A 19288-nucleotide genomic window follows, 5' to 3' on the forward strand; every position below is an offset into this window, starting at 1 on the left:
CGACCTCCCTTTCACTGCCCCCCTGTCCATCCGAGCCACCAGATCTACCAACAAAGGCACCCTACACGTTCAATCCTTGAAACAGGCACATCTCTCCTCCACCCGAGACCGTGCCATCTCTATTGCCGGGCCCGTTCTCTGGAATACACTACCTGTCCACATGCGACTTGAACCCTGTGCATTTAAATTCAAAAAGAAATTAAAAACTCTCCTGTTCAACCATGCTTACACAGAATAACTCCCTCCACTCCCCCTCGCAGTCCCCTTTCAGGTAACCTCCTTATTAAGGAGACTTTCATTGTAAATTGTTTTGGTTATTACCTTCTTGTTCTCCTATCCTTCCTACTGCCTTTCTGTTCTTCCCCCCGCCCAGTTACATTCCCCTGTTGCAATGTATCTTCCAATCTTTCAGTTACTATGTGAACCGGTATGATGTCCCCACAAATACCGGTATATAAAAGTTTCTAAATAAATAAATAAATAAGTGCTCAGACCAGCTCAATTTTCAAATGGGAAGATTTAACCACCTAAACTTAAGTGGTTTAACTGAAGTCAAAGAACAAAGAGATAAACTTCACATCTTTGTTCATATCAGGCATTAGAAGGTGATATTACACAAAACGGCAAGTGAGAGGAGTGCGTTTGCCTTAAGGATCTGGTTTTTCCTTGGAGAATCTCTTAGATGAAGAATTTGTGATCTATGGACTGTGATCATTATGATTTTCTGGGGCAAATGCACATGGTTTGGAGGGAGGTATCTTCAAAGGATACTAATGAAGCATTAGAATTAGTGCATGCCAACAGAGAGGTTCCAATAATAAAAAAAAGTAGTCCAACTGCTATAATTAAAAACTCACCTGAGTTAAAAGATCCCAATTTATCTCTGTCAACTGAAAAGCAGAATGTAAATATAAACAAAAAACTCACTTTGAAATGTTTGTATGCTAATGCCAGAAGTCTAAGAAGTAAGGTAGGAGAATTAGAGTGTATAGCAGTGAATGATGACATAGACTTAATTGGCATCTCAGAGACATAGTGGAAAGAAGATAACCAATGGGATAGTGCTATACCGAGGTACAAATTATATCGCAATGACAGAGATGAACATCTTGGTGGAGGGGTGGCGCTGTATGTCCTGGATGGCATAGAGTCCAACAGGATAAAGATCCTGTATGAGACTAAATGCACAATCAAATCTTTATGGGTAGAAATCACTTGTGTGTTGGGGAAGAGTATAGTGATAGGAGTATACTATCGTCCACCTGGCCAAAATGGTGAGACGGACAGTGAAATGCTAAGAGAAATTAGGGAAGCTAACCAAACTGGTGGTGTAGTAATAATGGGAAATTTCAATTACACCAGTATTGACTGAGTAAGTGAAACATCAGGGCACACTAGAGAGATAAAGTTCCTGGATGGAATAAAAGACAGTTTTATGGAGCAATTTGTTCAGGAGTCGACGAGAGAGGGAGCAATTTTAGATCTAATTCTCAGGGGAGCGCAGGATTTGGTAAGAGAGGTAACAGTGGTGGGGCCGCTTGGCAATAGTGATCATAATATGATCAGATTTGAATTAATGACTGGAAGGGGGACAGTATGTAAATCCACGGCTCTAGCGCTACATTTTCAAAAGGGAAACTGACAAAATGAGAAAAATAGAAAAAAACTGAAAGGTGCAGCTACAAAGGTAAAATGTGTGCAACAGGCATGGACACTGTTAAAATATACCATCCTACAAGCATAGAACAGATGTATTCCATGCATGAAGAAAGATGGAAGGAAAGCAAAATAATTACTGGCATGGTTAAAAGGTGAGGTGAAAGAGGCTATTTTAGCCAAAAGATCTTCATTCAAAAATTGGAAGAAGGATCCATCAGAAGAAAATAGGATAAAGCATAAGCACTGGCAAGTCAAGACATTGATAAGACAGGCTAAGAGAAAATTTGAAAAGACGTTGGCCATAGAGGCAAAAACTCACAAAAACCTTTTAAAATATATCTGAAATAGAAAGCCTGCAAGGGAGTCAGTTGGCCCGTTGGATGATCAAGGAGTTAAAAGCACACTTAGAGAAGATAAGGCCATTGCGGAAATATTAAACAATTTCTTTGCTTCAGTGTTTACTGAAAAGGATATTGGAGAGATACCTGTTCCGGAGAAGGTTTTCATGGGTGATGATTCAGATCAACTGAACCAAATCACGGTGAACCTCGAAGATGTGGTAGGCCTGATTGACAAACTAAAGAGTAGTAAATCACCTGGACCGGATGGTATACATCCCAGGGTTCTGAAAGAACTAAAAAATGAAATTTCATACATATTAGTAAAAATTTGTAACCTGTCATTAATATCATCCAATGTACCTGAAGATTGGAAGATGGCCAATGTAACTCCTATATTTAAAAAGGAATCCAGTGGTGATTCAGGAAACTATAGACCAGTGAGCCTGACTTCAGTGCTGGGAAAAATCGTGGAAACTGTTATAAAGTATAAAATCACAAAACAGTTAGATAGGCATGGTTTGATGGGACACAGCCAGCACAGATTTACCCAAGGGAAGTCTTGCCTCACAAATTTTCTACATTTTTTTGAAGGGGTGAATAAACATGTGGACAAAGGTGATCCAGTAGATGTGGTGTATTTGGATTTTCAGAAGGCGTTCGACAAAGTCCTGCATGAGAGGCTTCTAAAAAGTCATGAGATAGGAGGTGATGTCCTTTTATGGATTGCAAGTTAGTTAAAAGACAGGAAACAGAGAGTAGGATTAAATGGTCAGTTTTCACAGTAGAAAAGGTAAACAGTGGAGTGCCTCAGGGATCTGTACTTGGACTGGTGCTTTTTTATATATTTATAAATGATCTGGAAAGGGATACAATGAGTGAGGTGATCAAATTTGGGGATGACACAAAATTATACAGCGTAGTTAAATCTCAAGCGAATTGTGATGAATTGCAGGATGATCTTGTGAGACTGGAAGATTGGGCTTCCAAATGGCAGATGAAATTTAATGTGGACAAGTGCACAGTGAGGCATATAGGGAAAAATAACCCTTGCTGTAGTTACACAGTGTTAGGTTCTATCTTAGGAGTTACCACCCAGGATCTAGGCGTCATATTGGATAATACACTGAAATCGTCGGCCTAGTGTGCTGTGGCAATCAAAAAAGCAAACAGAATGTTAGGAATTATTAAGAAGGGAATGCTAAATAAAATGGAGGATGTCATAATGCCTCTGATTCGCTCCATGGTGAGACCGCACCTTGAATAACATTTGCAGTTCTGGTCACCGCAATTCAAAAAGGATATAGCTGCACTGGAGAAAGTGCAGCGAAGGGCAACCAAAATGATATGGAGTATGGAATGGCTGCCCTGTGAGGAAAGGCTAAAGAAGTTAGGGCAACCAAAATGATAAAGGGGACGGAACAGCTCCCCTATGAGGAAAGGCTAAAGAGGTTAAGGCTGTTCAGCTTGGAGAAGAGATGGCTGAGGGGGGATATGATAGAGGTCTTTAAGATCATGAGAGGTCTTGAACGAGTAGATGTGACTCGGTTATTTACACTTTCGAATAATAGAAGGACTAGGGGACATTCCATGAAGTTAGCAAGTAGCACATTTAAGACTAATCGGAGAAAATTCTTTTTCACTCAATGCACAATAAAGCTCTGGAATTTGTTGCCAGAGGATGTGGTTAGTGCAGTTAGTGTAGCTGGGTTCAAAAAAGGTTTGGATAAGTTCTTGGAGGAGAAGTCCATTAACGGCTATTAATCAAGTTTACTTAGGGAATAGCCACTGCTATTAATTGCAACAGTAGCATGGGATCTTCTTAGTGTTTGGATAATTGCCAGTTTCTTGTGGCCTGGTTTGGCCACTGTTGGAAACAGGATGCTGGGCTTGATGGACCCTTGGTCTGACCCAGCATGGCAATTTCTTATGTTCTTATGGCTGTTCAATTTGGAGAAGAGGCGACTGAGGGGAATATGACAGAAGTCTACAAAATCATGAAAGGACTTGAACAAGTTAAAGTAAATCTGTTATTTACTCTCTCAAATAATAGAAGGACCAGGGGGCACTCCATGAAGTTAGCAATTAGCTCATTTAAAACAAATCGAAGAAAATTCTTTTTCAGTCAGCACATAGTTAAGCTCTGGAATTCATTGCCAGAGGATGTGGTTACAGCAGTTAGTGTAGCTGGGTTTAAAAAAGGTTTGGATAAGTTCCTAGAGGATAAATCCATAAACTGCTATGATGGTAATTAATAAGCAAAGTAGCTTGTGATCACTCTAATGTTTGGGTACTTGCCAGGTACTTGTGACTTGGATTTGCCACTATTGGAAACAGAATACTGGGCTTGATGGACCCTTGGTCTGACCCAATATGTCATATCTTATGTTCTTATATTATAATTAACTGAAACCTGCAACATATATGCAATCAAATTAATACCTTTATTGCAGTAATCCTGTAAATTCAGGATTTCTAGTTATTCTTTCACTGAAGAAAACGTCAGGGGAGGATTCAGATTGGGAGCAGAGAGAGGAGCCAGGACTGGGAAGAGGAAGGTATCCCTATGTTCCAGTCCTGCTATCCCTCGCATCCCTACCCCATTTCCCCCTCTCTACCCCCAATCCTCTTTCTCTCCCTTCCAACTCCCGTCCCCGGTGTCCTTTCACTCCCTAACCCTGATACCCTCTTAAATACACAACCATTCTGATCTCTATGTTCTCTCTCTCTGTCACACACACATATACACTGAGTCAATATCCTCTCACTTTCCCCCAGCTGATTACTTCTCATATCCCTGAAGCTGATCCTCTCTCTCTCTTTGCTCAGTAGCCCTAATCAACCCATAACATCCTCCCTCAGCTGAACCACTTCTCATAAACCTGTAACCGCTGATGATCTCTTTTTGTACCCCAGCTGCAAGGGTCCCCTGCCACCACCCATACAGCACATCAGCCACACACTCAAACATCTCCTGAAAATGAATGTGCCAACATATTGGCTCTCATCAGTGTTATTCTTTCCCCACCATAGCTGGCACATCTGATGCAGCCTATCTCTGCTAGACTTGATTGAGCTGCAATTAGTGCAGCCTACCTCCCCAATGACACAACCTGCATCAGCATCACTTAATCTCCCCTTTATACATTATAAGTCATGACTTCAATGCGGCTCACGCTGATGTCATGACCTCTCAGCCCGATGCAGCTAAAGCCACATGTGCATGTATAGGTGCATGAATATTCAAGACAAACAAAAACTGTCTATTATATAACATAAACTCAGTTTTTATCAATTCAGGAAATGTGAGAGGCTGCAGTACCAGCAATACCCACAAGGTGACAGCACTTTTTGTTAGAGGTGGCCACAAGGTGTCAAGGTTTCCCAGACACACATGTTAATGAATATACTACAAATTGAAAATAAAAGAAATGTTGCACGATCATTAGAGACGGTAGATTGCTCAGATTTATAACACAGGAATTTCTTATAAATATAGAAAAAAATTGAATTTTTCACAATGATGCCATCAAAAATCATGGACTGGTGTAATATTGCTACTGTGAATTATGAAACTTTTAATCATAAACTGAATTTAATTTAGATATCATAACCTTAGTTTCACTCTCTTGACTGCTTTTCAACTCCTGACAAAGCCCTTTGCAGAAGGATTGTGAGATAACAATGCATGTCTAATTATATATCACCCATGTCAGCTAATTTTAGTAATGAAACTAGCATAATTAATGTCTAATTAGTAGAAATTATCTATGGCAAGTATGGTAAGAAGGGAAATCTAATGGCTTAACACCACTGTAATGATCCATTTCCTAGAACTACCAAATTCATTTAATATGTACAAACTTTCAAGTTGCAAGAAATTAACATCTTAATAAATGTTAAATGGCTGTTTAACAGGGGTTTAACACTTATCATTAAACACAGACAAACGTGGACTATGGAGCTTGTAATAACATTTTGAGATTCTTGTGACATTCATTGGTTATTCACTTGATCCTCTACTTCCTACTCTATCATCTCACCCGAACCCTGGTAGAAGACACAGCCCTGTACTTTTCATTTGCTAAGGTAATTCAGAGCTCATAACTGTGAGACAGAGGGTTGTAAACTCCAGCTGCTAACAGAAAAAAATAAGAAATGAGGGAAGGGAAGGGGGCATGGAAAACAAATTCAGAAGACGTCAGCATAGTTTTATTATTAACAATGGATTTTTCTAAAATACATTCCTACAACATAACGGAAAGCTTTACTGAAACACAGAGCCCAGTCAAAATAGGGCGTCATCCCGGATCTTAAAGCACCTTGTGCAATAATGTAGGATACAGTAAATGATCTGTGAATGGGAAACCAGGCTCCTTGATTTTATACTTACTATGGACATTAATGTTAAAACATAATGCTGTAGGTTAGAACCGTGATATTCAACCATTCTGCCGTCTGCCACCACCATTACTTCCACATATCGAGGGTATGACAAAAATCGCTTGGTTCTTCTGTGGGCTTGGCCTTCATATATTTTACCAGTCTTGTTATAAGATGTAGAAGATTGGTTTTCAAGTACACTACGTTTCAGTACCTCCAAGTCTGAAAATATACTACTTTCTTGCCATGGTTGTGTCTTGTTTTTTCTCTTGTTTTTTCTTCTGTGGTCTTCTTGCCCTGTAAAAAAAAAAAAAAAGAAATATTCATGAATTATACCAAGTTATAAACATCAGAGCTGTCACTGCCCAATGCTTATTCACTTTCAAGAAATAAAAATATGGACAGTTAGCTCATGGAAAACGAGGAAGAAAGGTCAACAAACAAATCAAAAGTGATATCTTTTCTGATGAAAAGTGTATAACTCTGAAAAACTAGTTAAAAATGTATTAAGTTAGTCCAATAACAAGGTATCACCTACAACTTGTTTATGACCTTATTTCTATGTATCTAAGTGGACTAACATGGTGACCATGCTTTTTTATGTTAGAAACATGAAAAAGCATATTTTAAATCTATAAACAATAAGACTTTTTTTTTTATAAAAAGCTAAAAACTTTTCTTTGTGAATTTAGTGTTTGAGAAAAATGCTGGACTGAAAGTAGTGATAAACAAAGTTTCCAATTTATCCACAGAAGTATTACAGCAAGGGCAGTCATGCTGCAAGCTTCCTGTGCTTCCCTGTCAAAGTGCATTGAACCTTCTTCGGAAGGAGCAACCTAGAGAGATGAGCAGGCAATTCACGGTCTATGTCAATCCAGTCCTAGATTTCCCTGCTTAGCTCACTAACAGGTGTCAAGTAGTGACATCTGTGATGAGTTATTTGGTAATGAAATGGAGATCTGCCCACTGGGAACTGGACTGAGTCCAACAACTCTTTCTAGGTTACGAACTAGCTTTTGTCCATTAAAAAAGCTCCATGGATTTTAACCATTGATGTACAAGAGAAAGCTCAGTGGATTGCACAAAACTATAAAAGTGGATTTTTAAGTGAGTTAACTGGTTAAGACTTATCTAGCTAGCTCACACAGGATATTTAGCATCACAGCTGTACTGCTGAATAACCCCGAATAAGTTGCTAGATAGCTGGATAGGTCTTATCTAGCTAACTTTGGACCTATTATTGAGCAGGTCTAACTTATCTAGTTAACTTAACCAAATATCAGCACTTATCCTGCTAAACTAGCCGGATAAGTAACTCCTCCCCAAAATGTCCATTTCCTGCCCAGCACTTATTCAGATACGTACTTATTCGAAATACTTATTTGAATAAGTGGTGACCACTAAACATGACCAGATATTCAACCACCACCACTTAGCCGGGTAAGTCCTTTTAGGGGCAGCGGAACGTTTTTGGTTGGGGAGAGGGAAATCTGTTACGCGTGCCATCCGCAGCAGACCCACGGCACGGCCCCCTCACCTTCTCACACAGACTCCAGCTCCTGGTTCCTCCTCGCTAGCAGCGGTGGGCCACCGACTCCGACCTTGGTCCCCAGTACTGCAGCTCAAGATGCCATTGCTCGTCATGCCTCTCTACGTGGTCCGTGGAGAGACGCCACTACCCGCGCCGCGCCCCTCCTTAGGTGCGCGCGTCTCTGATCCTTATGAAGGGCCCACGACTGGAACCTGGCTGCGGCCCTGAATGATGATGTCAAACATTTCAGAGTATTTAAGCTCAGGCCTTGCTCCATAGTGTTGCCTTTGAAACAGGTCTCCTCGCTATCAGAGTACTCGTTGCAACTAAAGAATCCTCTCTATTCTTCGTTCCTGACCTCCATTGTTCCCGGTTCCTGTCCTGTCTATGTGTTGGACTGACTCTATGGATATCGACTTTGCTTTGTTTGACTACACTACAGCCTATCTCCAGACCCAGACTTCCGCTACGCCTGACTATGCTACAGCCTATCTCCAGACCCAGACCTCTGCTACACCTGACTGCGATATTGATTTCTCCGTGATCAGACCATTGCCTTGATTGACTAACGCTATTGACTTCTCCGTGATCACACCATTGCCTTGATTGACTAAAGCTATTGACTTTCTCCGAAATCTGAACTCAGCATTGCTTGCCACAACCTCTGCTTTGCCACCGGCCTTGATCCAAGCCTGTTATTGATGCCTCCTCTAGCCTACTCCCTGGACGTAGACTTATTAGGCTCCGGCCTACCTGGCGTCCAAGGTACAAGAACAGCAGCAGTTTCTTGAGGCTTTGGCCTCCTCTATGAATTGTCTTCATGCCCGGCTTGATGCGCTCACTAATAATCCAGTTCCTCTTCCAGCTCCTCCTCATCCACAGCCATCATCGCAATGCCTCGAGCCTTGTTGGCAGTCCCAGCGCCCCCGCGCTTCAATGGTGACTCCAGACTCTGCAGAGAGTTTATTAATCAATGTAATATGCAATTCGCTCTGCAGCCCTCCGTCTTTCAGGATGAATTGATAATGGTCACCTTCATCCTATCCCGCCTTGAGGGGAAGGCACTGGCTTGGGCTTCCCCCCATGTGGGAATGCTCAGATTTTTTGTTGAAAGAACTGACTCAGTTTGTGGCTGTGTTTTGATGGACTTTCGATGATCCTGGGCGACATGCCGTGGCAAGCACCAGCTTATTACATCTCCGTCAAGGTCAAAGAAGTCTCTTCGACTATACCATCGAATTTTGGAGTTTGGATAATGAGCTCGCTTGGCAGGAAGACTGCCTCCGAGCTATCTACCTGGATGGACTCTCCTCGCAGCTGAAAGTTGAGTTGGCTGCACGGAAACTCCCTTCCTCTCTGGAGGACCTTATAGACCTGGCAGGCTGAATCGACCATCGTCTCCAAGAGAATCACCGGGAGAGTCGGATGCCCAAGAAGCCTTTGTGGGTTCATTCCCGTTCACCACCTATTACCAACCCTGCTCTCAGCAGTGATACTAAGGTGGTCAGGATGGAAGAGCCTATGCAGTTGGGTCATGGGCAGCTGACATCGGAAGAGCGCCTCCGGCGGAGACAAAATGGTCTGTGTCTATTGTGGAGCACCTGGCTACCATCTACAGACTTGCCCTATCTGTCCGGGAAACTCCTTGGCTCGAGTTCAGTAGAGGTCCTGAACTTGGGGGCAACCGGCCCCTCAGTTATCTATACCCATTACTCTGATCTGGGATTCCTGGTCTTTTCCGGTTCTTGCTCTGGTAGATTCCAGAACAGGAGGTAATTTCATTCTCAAGGATCTTTTTCAGCTTTTGGGCATAAAGACCCGCTTGCTTGAAACTTCTCTATGTATTGCTTCTATCTATGGTGAGCTGTTACCCGGCCGAATTTCCCTGACTACGGAACCTGTCCAGTTATGCACTGGTGCCTTACACACCGAGGAACTCGAATTGCTAGTGTTGGAGAAATCCATCCATCCCGTAGTTCTTGGACTCCCTTGGCTACAGAAGCATTCTCCCCAATTCAACTGGGGTTCGTTGCACCTGGTGGAATGGGGTCCCACCTGCCACCAGTCCTGTCTCCAGAAAGTGATACTGCCATCCGTGGTTCCTCTGGCTACTACGCCCTCAGGCATACCTGCTCCCTATGCAGCCTTTGAGGACGTGTTCTCCAAGCAAAAAGCTGACCTCCTTCCACCTCTTCGAAGGTTCGATTGTCCAATCGATCTCCTTCCAGGAACCACACCTCGAGGACGCACCTACCCTCTGTCTCTGCCCAAGACGAAGGTGATGACAGAAAATATCCAAGAAAATCTCGCGAAGGGATTCATCTGCCTATCTGCTTCTCCCGCTGGGGCGGGATTCTTTTTTGTGACCAAGAAGATGGGTCACTCAGGCCGTGTATTAACTACCGTGGCCTAAACGCCATCACCCATAAGGATAAATATCCCTTGCCATTCATTTCTAAATTATTTGATCGCCACCAGGGTGCTTCCATATTCACAAAACTGGATCTACGCGGAGCGTATAACCTGGTAAGAGTCCATCCTGACGACATTTGGAAAACTGCCTTTAACATCTGGGATGGGCACTATGAATACTTGGTGATGCCCTTCGGCCTTTGGACATTGTTTAAAAATACAATCCTAGAGGCGCAGTCCATGCGTATTCCGCGCATTAAGAAAGGTGGAAGGAAGGCAAAACGATTACCGTCATGGTTAAAAGGTGAGGTGAAAGAGGCTATTTTAGCCAAAAAAAATCCTTCAAAAATTGGAAGAAGGATCCATCTGAAGAAAATAGGATAAAACATAAGCATTGTCAAGGTAAGTGTAAAACATTGAAGAGAGAATTTGAAATGAAGTTGGCCATAGAGGCAAAAACTCATAATAAAAACTTTTTAAAATATATCCAAAGCAAGAAACCTGTGAGGGAGTCGGTTGGACCATTAGATGACAGAGGGGTTAAAGGGGCTCTTAGGGAAGATAAGGCCATTGCAGAAAGACTAAATGAATTCTTTGCCTCCGTGTTTACTAATGAGGATGTTGGGGAGATACCAGTTCAGGAGATGGTTTTCAGGGGTGATGACTCAGACGAACTGAACGAAATCACTGTGAACCTGGAAGATGGGGTAGGCCAGATTGACAAACTAAAGAGTAGCAAATCACCTGGACCGGATGGTATGCATCCTAGGGTTCTGAAGGAACTCAAAAATGAAATTTCTGATCTATTAGTTAAAATTTGTAACCTATCATTAAAATCATCCATTGTACCTGAAGACTGGAGGGAGGCCAATGTAACCCCAATATTTAAAAAAGGCTCCAGGGGCGATCCGGGTAACTATAGACCAGTGAGCCTGACTTCAGTGCTGGGAAAAATAGTGGAAACTATTCTCAAGATCAAAATCGTAGAGCATATAGAAAGACATGATTTAATGGGACACAGTCAACATGGATTTACCCAAGGGAAGTCTTGCCTAACAAATCTGATTCATTTTTTTGAAGGGGTTAATAAACATGTGGATAAAGGTGAACCGGTAGATGTAGTGTATTTGGATTTTCAGAAGGCGTTTGACAAAGTCCCTCATGAGAGGCTTCTACGAAAACTAAAAAGTCATGGGATAGGAGGCAATATCCTTTCGTGGATTACAAACTGGTTAAAAGACCGGAAACAGAGAGTAGGATTAAATGGTCAATTTTCTCAGTGGAAAAGGGTAAACAGTGGAGTGCCTCAGGGATCTGTACTTGGACCGGTGCTTTTCAATATATATATAAATGATCTGGAAAGGAATACGACGAGTGAGGTTATCAAATTTGCGGTTGATACAAAAGTATTCAGAGTAGTTAAATCACAGGCAGACTGTGATTCATTACAGGAGGACCTTGCAAGACTGGAGGATTGGGCATCCAAATGGCAGATGAAATTTAATGTGGACAAATGCAAGGTGTTGCATATAGGGAAAAATAACCCTTGCTGTAGTTACACGATGTTAGGTTCCATATTGGGAGCTACCACCCAGGAGAAAAATCTAGGCATCATAGTGGATAATACTTTAAAATCGTTGGCTCAGTGTGCTGCAGCAGTCAAAAAAGCAAATAGAATGTTAGGAATTATTAAGAAGGGAATGGTTAATAGAACGGAAAATGTCATAATGCCTCTGTATCGCTCCATGGTGAGACCGCACCTTGAATACTGTGTACAATTCTGGTCGCCGCATCTCAAAAAAGATATAGTTGCGATGGAGAAGGTACAGAGAAGGGCTACCAAAATGATAAAGGGGATGGAACAGCTCCCCTATGAGGAAAGGTTGAAGAGGTTAGGGCTGTTCAGCTTGGAGAAGAGACAGCTGAGGGGGGATATGATAGAGGTCTTTAAGATCATGAGAGGTCTTGAACGAGTAGATGTGACTCGGTTATTTACACTTTCGAATAATAGAAGGACTAGGGGGCATTCCAAGAAGTTAGCAAGTAACACATTTAAGACTAATCAGAGAAAATTCTTTTTCACTCAACGCACAATAAAGCTCTGGAATTTGTTGCCAGAGGAGGTGGTTAGTGCAGTTAATGTAGCTGGGTTCAAAAAAGGTTTGGATAAGTTCTTGGAGGAGAAGTCCATTAATGGCTATTAATCAATTATACTTAGGGAATAGCCACTGCTATTAATTGCATCAGTAGCATGGGTTCTTCTTAGTGTTTGGGTAATTGCCAGGTTCTTGTGGCCTGGTTTTTGGCCTCTGTTGGAAACAGGATGTTGGGCTTGATGGACCCTTGGTCTGACCCAGCATGGCAATTTCTTATGTTCTTATGTAATGCGCCCGCAGTATTCCAATGAATGAACAAAATCTTCAGAGATCTACTATACACCAAAGTCGTGGCTTATCTGGACGATATCCTCGTCTTTTCCAAAGACCTTGATTCCCATCATGCTGATGTCTGAACTGTTCTTCAGCGCCTTCATGAGAACCATCTGTTTGTGAAATTGGACAAATGCTTGTTCGAGAAATCTAGCCTACCTTTCCTGGGTTATATCATCTCAAGGCAAGGGTTCTCTATGGATCCAGCTAAACTAAAGGGAATCCGGGATTGGCCACAGCCGGTTGGCCTCAAGGCGTTCCAGCGCTTTTTGGGATTCCTCAACTACTATCGTCATTTCATTCCACATTATTCTACCCTGGCTGCTCTATTGATGGCCTTAACTTGTAAAGGTCAAGACACGCGAAATTGGCCCCCTGAGGCCATTACAGCCTTCTGAAGGAAGCCTTCCAGAAAGGATCCTGTCTTCACCATCCCGACCCAAATCGTCCTTTCCTAGTGGAAGTTGATGCTTCCGACATTGGGGCTGGGGCACTCCTGAGTCAACGTACCACTTCTGGCACCATAGTTCCCTGTTCTTTCTATTCCCGTAAATTTTCATCTGCAGAGCAAAATTACAGCATCAGGGATCGTGAGCTGCTTGCCATAAAACTGGCTCTTGAAGAATGGTGCCTGTGGCTAGAGGGCACACACAAAAATTCACTGTGTTCACCGATCATAAGAATCTGGAACTTTTGAGTCAAGCACAACGTCTCAATGCCCGTCAAGCCCGATGGGCCCTGTTTTTCTCCAGATTTGATTTTGAACTTCACTATCACCCAGCGGACAAAAATCTCTGGGCAGATGCCCTGTCTCGATCCTTCGAGCCTGAAGACACTCCGGAAGAACCTACTCATATTATAGACCCGGCCTGTATTAGTTTACCTGCAACTCATCCAGTTCCTGCTGGAAAGACTGTCATGCCCTGAAGACTCCGAGAAAGAGTTCTCCGTTGGGCACATGATTCTAAATTCGCTGGTCACCCAGGACGAGCACGAATGTTAGCACTGCTCCAGCGGTTCTTCAGGTGGCCCACTATGGTCTCTGACGTGAAAGCGTACATCAAATCCTGTAACATCTGTGCACAGCAAAACCCCCTAGGGTCTTCTTCAACCACTTCCAGGACCTGAAGAACTGTGGACTCACTTGTCTACGGATTTCATCGTGGATTTGCCGCCTTCAAAGGGTCAAACCGTAATATGGGTAACCATAGATCTTTTTTCAAAAATGGCCCATTTCGTTCCTCTGCCAGGCCTACCATCTGATCCAGAGCTAGCACATTTATTTTTCCATCATGTCTTTAGACTGCATGGCCTACCCAAGGACATTGTTTCTGACAGAGGTCCTCAATTTGTTGCCCAGTACTGGTGCGCCTTCTGCCAAAAATTCGGTATTAACATCAGCTTAACGACCGCCTATCATCCCCAAGCCAACAGGCAAGCTGAGCGAATGAATTGCTCCTTGAAGGCCTTCCTGCGCGCTTACATCAATGACCGACAAGACAATTGGTCTGACCTTCTATCCTAGGCAGAGTTTTCTCACAACTCTCACATTGCCACTGCTACTAGAACACCACCATTCTCAGTTGTCTATGGGAAACAACCACGACCACCATTGCCCATACCTCTATCAGTGCCGTCCCCTGTGGCACAGGCTACTGCGGATGCCCTTAAGACGTTATGGGAGCAGACAAATCTCTGCTTGCGTCAGGCCGCTTCCCGGGCCAAGAGAATTGCTGATAGTCAACGTTACTCGGTTCCTGAATTCCTCCCGGGCCAGAAAGTCTGGTTAAGTACTCGGTATATCCGACTTCGAATACCGTGCCAGAGATTCTCCCCTAGATATATCGGTCCCTTCTCTGTTATCCGACGCATTGGACCCGTTACATACCAGCTTCGGCTGCCTCCTTCGCTGGAAATACATTTCATTTATCGCTCTTAAAATCTGTGATTCTATCTTGACCTGCCTGGAAAGCCCTGAGCCACCCACATTGATGGTGGAAACCGATACGAAGTACAAGGTACACGAAGTCCTAGATGTCCGCCGTAGGGGCCACTGGTGGGAATATCTCCTTTCCTGGGAGGGTTACGGACCCGAAGAGAACTCGTGGGGAACCAGCTCAGAACATCCTGGACAAAACTCTCCTCCTGAATTACCATTGTGCCCATCCAGGCAAACCCCGACATCCAAGAGGGGGGCGTAAAGGGGGGGTACTGTTACATGTGCCATCCGTGGCAGACCCGTGGCCCCCTCACCATCTCACACAGACTCCAGCTCCTGGTTCCTCCTCGCTAGTGGCGGTGGGCTGCCGGCTCCAACCTCGGGTCGCCCCCGGTGCCTCTGGCTCTGCCTTGGTCCCCAGTACTGCCGCTCAAGATGCCATTGCTCATTGGGCCTCTCCGTGGTCTGCAGAGAGACACCACTACCTGCGCCGCACCCCTCCCTAGACGCGCGCTCATCTCTGATCCTTATGAAGGGCCTGCAGCGGGAACCTGGCTGCAGCCCCAGATGATGACGTCAAACTTTTCAATGTATTTAAGCTCAGGCCTCGCTTCATAGTGTTGCCTTTGCAATAGGTCTCCTCTCTATCCGAGTACTTGTTGCTACTAGAGAATCCTCTCTATTCTTCGTTCCTGATTTCCGTTGTTACCGGTTCCTGTCTTTTCGTTCCTGCCCTGTCTATGTGTTGGACTGACTCTACGGATATCGACTTTGCTTTGTTTGACTACGCTACAGCCTATCTCCAGACCCAAACCTCTGCTACGCCTGACTACGCTACAGACCCAGACCTCTGCTACTCCTGAGTATGCTATTGACTTCTCCGAGATCAGACCATTGCCTTGATTGACTAACGTTATTGACTTTCTCCGAGATCTGAACTCAGCATTGCTTGCCATGATTTCCGCTTTGCCGCCGGCCCTGATCCAAGCCTGATCCAAGCCTGATCCTCTAGCCTACTTCCTGGACATGGACTTAGGCTCTGGCCTACCTTTGCTCGAGCACCCCCAGCTAAACTGCGTTTCATTGGCGCTCGAGTTCCAGTACCGTACCCAGTCCAGGATAGGACTACACCACCTACCGGCTGCTGTCTCTGGGCTGAACCAACCTATCTTGTTAAACCAACCTAGAGGCCCACCTAAGTCCTGCCGGCCCCGGCACCCAAAGGCTCAACCCGTGGGGAACGAGGGCTAGTATAGGTGAAACTCCAGCGGCCTCTACCTTCAGCCCACTTCACCTGCTGACGGTGGGGACCTGTAGGTCCTCACCTACGGGTTGCATCAACCCCACCTTGGTTCAAGGGTCCACCTCTGACGCAACAAAGTCAAGCTCCACCCCTAGCTCCACCCCAATTCCAACACAGCTCAGTCCCCATTGCCAATTTCTTACTTTACATTTACAGTTAATGCCATTCTTTCTTATGTATATTCTTTGCATAAATCATAGATTAGAAGTATTCATTCCCAGTCTTACCAATAAAATACTTGATGCTAGAAAACCACTTGGGTCTTCTTTCTATTTGCAAGCAGGCATAGACTGCCCCTGAGAAAAACAGTATTACTAATAGAAGTGGCAGTATTAAACAACTATTCTGTATTATGTATGGAGAGAAGATCATTGAGTACCAAGAGATGTAATGAGAAACCAAGAAAATGTGGCCTATAGATATCAAAACAGCCCTAATTGTTTGGGCTTAAAACGAACATCGAAAATCACCTTAATATGTCACCCTAGTATTTGCTCCCTGGGGAAGTGGGAAGTAGTGAATGGTGAGGACTTGAGTGTGCTGAACTCTCTCAGGGTTGATGCCAGGGTATTAGGCACCTAGGTGAAGCTTAAGCCTTGTGCCCCCCATCCAATAATTATGCATTTATAATAATAGATTTTACATGAAAAAGGATATTCAAAGTACAGTCTTCTGAGGTAACATTATCACTTACAACAACATATATAGTATATTTACATACACTGCTATGGTGCTAATGGGTAAACCCTACAAAAGACACTTGGAATCCATATTGTAAAGAGGGCTGAGTTTGGCTCTTGGCCTCAAAAACCCATAAGTAAACTGAACTACAATTATAGATTACTAAACTTCCCATACCAAAACAACACTACCTGCCAGCATTCAAACAAAGAACTTGACCCATGAAAATGCAACACTGCAAATATTACTCCAGGCCTTAAAACACCAATACACATATTATTAGGAAAACAGAACAAATCAGATTGCTATAAATTGCTAAACAGAAACTACACAGTAGCAGAATACCTCACCTCGGTCACTAATGCAGAGCACATTCAGACCCTCTCCAAATACAGAATAAAGAGACCATAAAGTACAAATAGAAACGTGCAGACAAAAACTGGACCGGAAACCGCAATAAGCCAGACTCTGTTCGCAGGGCACCAATGGAAAAACAGAAACATCAACAAATCAAAAATATCACTCAATTGTTTATGAGTTCACTCAATATTTGCCTCTAGAAATTACTAAAACAGAAACATCACCATTCCTCATAAAGTATCAAACAATACAGGCTTCTAGATATGCTCGGAAATTTAGAAGGGCAGGGGGGAGCAGTCGATGTTGCTGGCAGCCTGAATTTTGGAGGGCTATGGCCCTTTGGGCAGCCCCCTTTCCACTGCCTATAAGTCCTTACTTACATGGCTAAGTGGTTCTGAATAGTGACCTCTATGAGCCTATTAGTATTTCGAAAGTAAGGCAGTATTACATTTTTTGGGGGTGCCTGGCAGTTTCCTCTTGCTCTTTTGGGCTTCCAGCTAAATTAGAATTGGTCTCTACTAGTTTAATATAGTGTTGTGAGGGAGTGTATAAGAAACTCTGTCAGACATCTTAAAGACCAGCCATAGCTATCTCACCCGGTCTTCTTTAAGAGCTATCACAGCAAGGGATTCTTGGACAGGGAGGGCACCTACAGCCTTGAATAATAAGGCAAGGTGCAGAAGGCTGGGGAGGCGCCAGCGAGAAAGCACAAAGCTAGCCTATGCCAGAATTACATATATTTGATGGTTTAGAGACTGCTGAGGTAAGTGTACTTTTCTTTTCACCTGTAAATAAAGTGTTTGTTTGCCTGGAACCAGCCAGAGTTGAGCCTCCTTTTTGTACTCCCAGTTGTTTCTCAACAGGCAGGCATTGAGCAAACGATTTCCAGGTCCAGGCCAAGGGTCAGGGCAGAAAATGAGCAGATGAAATCTGAGTCCAGGGCAAGGGTCAGGGCAGACAGTGATCCAAGAAAGAGGTCAAAGTCCAAGGAAGGGGTCAGAACCAGGGAATCAGGCCAAAGCAGACAAGACAGACAGAGACAAGACACCAAGATACAAGATAGAGCAGAACAGACAAAACAAGGCAAAACAAGACTCCAAGGACCAGAGCAAGGCAGAGGAAGGAAGGGCAAAGAGAGCAGAGCAAGGGCACAACCTAGGCAAAGCAAGATAGCAGGAACACAGGTGGGAAATGGAACAACAAGATGAGGTACAGGAACAGCGGAATGAGGCTTGGGAACTATCAGACATGGAGAGGAGTGCACTGGGGATTAAAATACCCCGCTGCGTAATGTCATCAGGAGGCACCTCTGCCAGCCTTTCCTGCTGCGGGGTCTTCAAAGATCAGCGAGCACCTAGGGGCCATACCAGCAGAGGGGGGAAGACAGCAGATGCTGGTGTCTCAGCCATGGCAGGATTTTGCAGCCAGTCACAGAATCTTACCACGGTTGGCTTAGGCTTCTGGAGACAGTATAGATGGAACTCCTTTTCAAGTCAAGAAGCTTGAAGAATAGAAGGAGGCTCACATGAGTTCTCCTTGGGGCCCAAGCTCTTCCATGATGTAAGGTATTGCAGTTTAGTTTGAACACTCCTGGAGTCAAGGATCACCTAGATCTCATATTCACTCTTCAGAAACCACCTTCACAGGTTTTAGAGGGGGTTGTGAGGGCCATGATAAGAGTACTGGCTTGAGAAGGAAGACATGGAACATGATATTAGAGATGTGCATTGGGGTTATTTTTCAGTTCGGGCTTCGTTTTTGGGCCCTCGTGGGAAATTTTGTTTTTCCTGCATTGTTTTTTTTTTTTTGTGGGCCCCCAATTTTCATGTTAGCACGCGCTAACGGGAGTTAGCGCGCGCTAACACAAACTACGAATTTTTCCGAAAGTTTGGAAAATTCTGTTCGTTTTTCGTCGCCTCCGAACCATGATGAATTAGACAATTTTGTTGAAATTGTCTAATTCGGGAAAAACGAATGCACTTTTCTACATGATATGGATCATGTGTGGTGGAAGTTTTAGCTGATAAGCCACCAGTCCCACCTGATGAATAATAGGAAATGGTCCCACGAATCATGGTGAAAATTTGGCCAAGGGAGTCTTGAGACAAAAGATTGCAGGTACTTAGCCAAACCAATTCCTTGGGCTTAAATTGTGGTGCCAGCTGGTGCCTTTTGTCCACTTGCTTCTTAAATCTGTTGGCAGCCCCGGTAAGGACCTGACGCAGGGCAGGGGACTGACACCGGGATGAGGTG

General features: G+C 43.8%; 1 protein-coding gene across 1 annotated transcript in view; it reads right to left on the reverse strand.

Moving 5' to 3' along the window:
* The window catches only part of ADAMTS9 (ADAM metallopeptidase with thrombospondin type 1 motif 9), a 366656-nt gene that overhangs the window by 286754 nt on the left and 60614 nt on the right, over window positions 1-19288 (reverse strand). The window contains 1 exon segment of the mRNA XM_029601029.1: window positions 6391-6677. Within this exon segment, the coding sequence (XP_029456889.1) occupies window positions 6391-6677 (287 nt within the window).

This window comes from Rhinatrema bivittatum, chromosome 4 (genome assembly GCF_901001135.1).
Source record: "Rhinatrema bivittatum chromosome 4, aRhiBiv1.1, whole genome shotgun sequence".
Taxonomy (NCBI): domain Eukaryota; kingdom Metazoa; phylum Chordata; class Amphibia; order Gymnophiona; family Rhinatrematidae; genus Rhinatrema; species Rhinatrema bivittatum.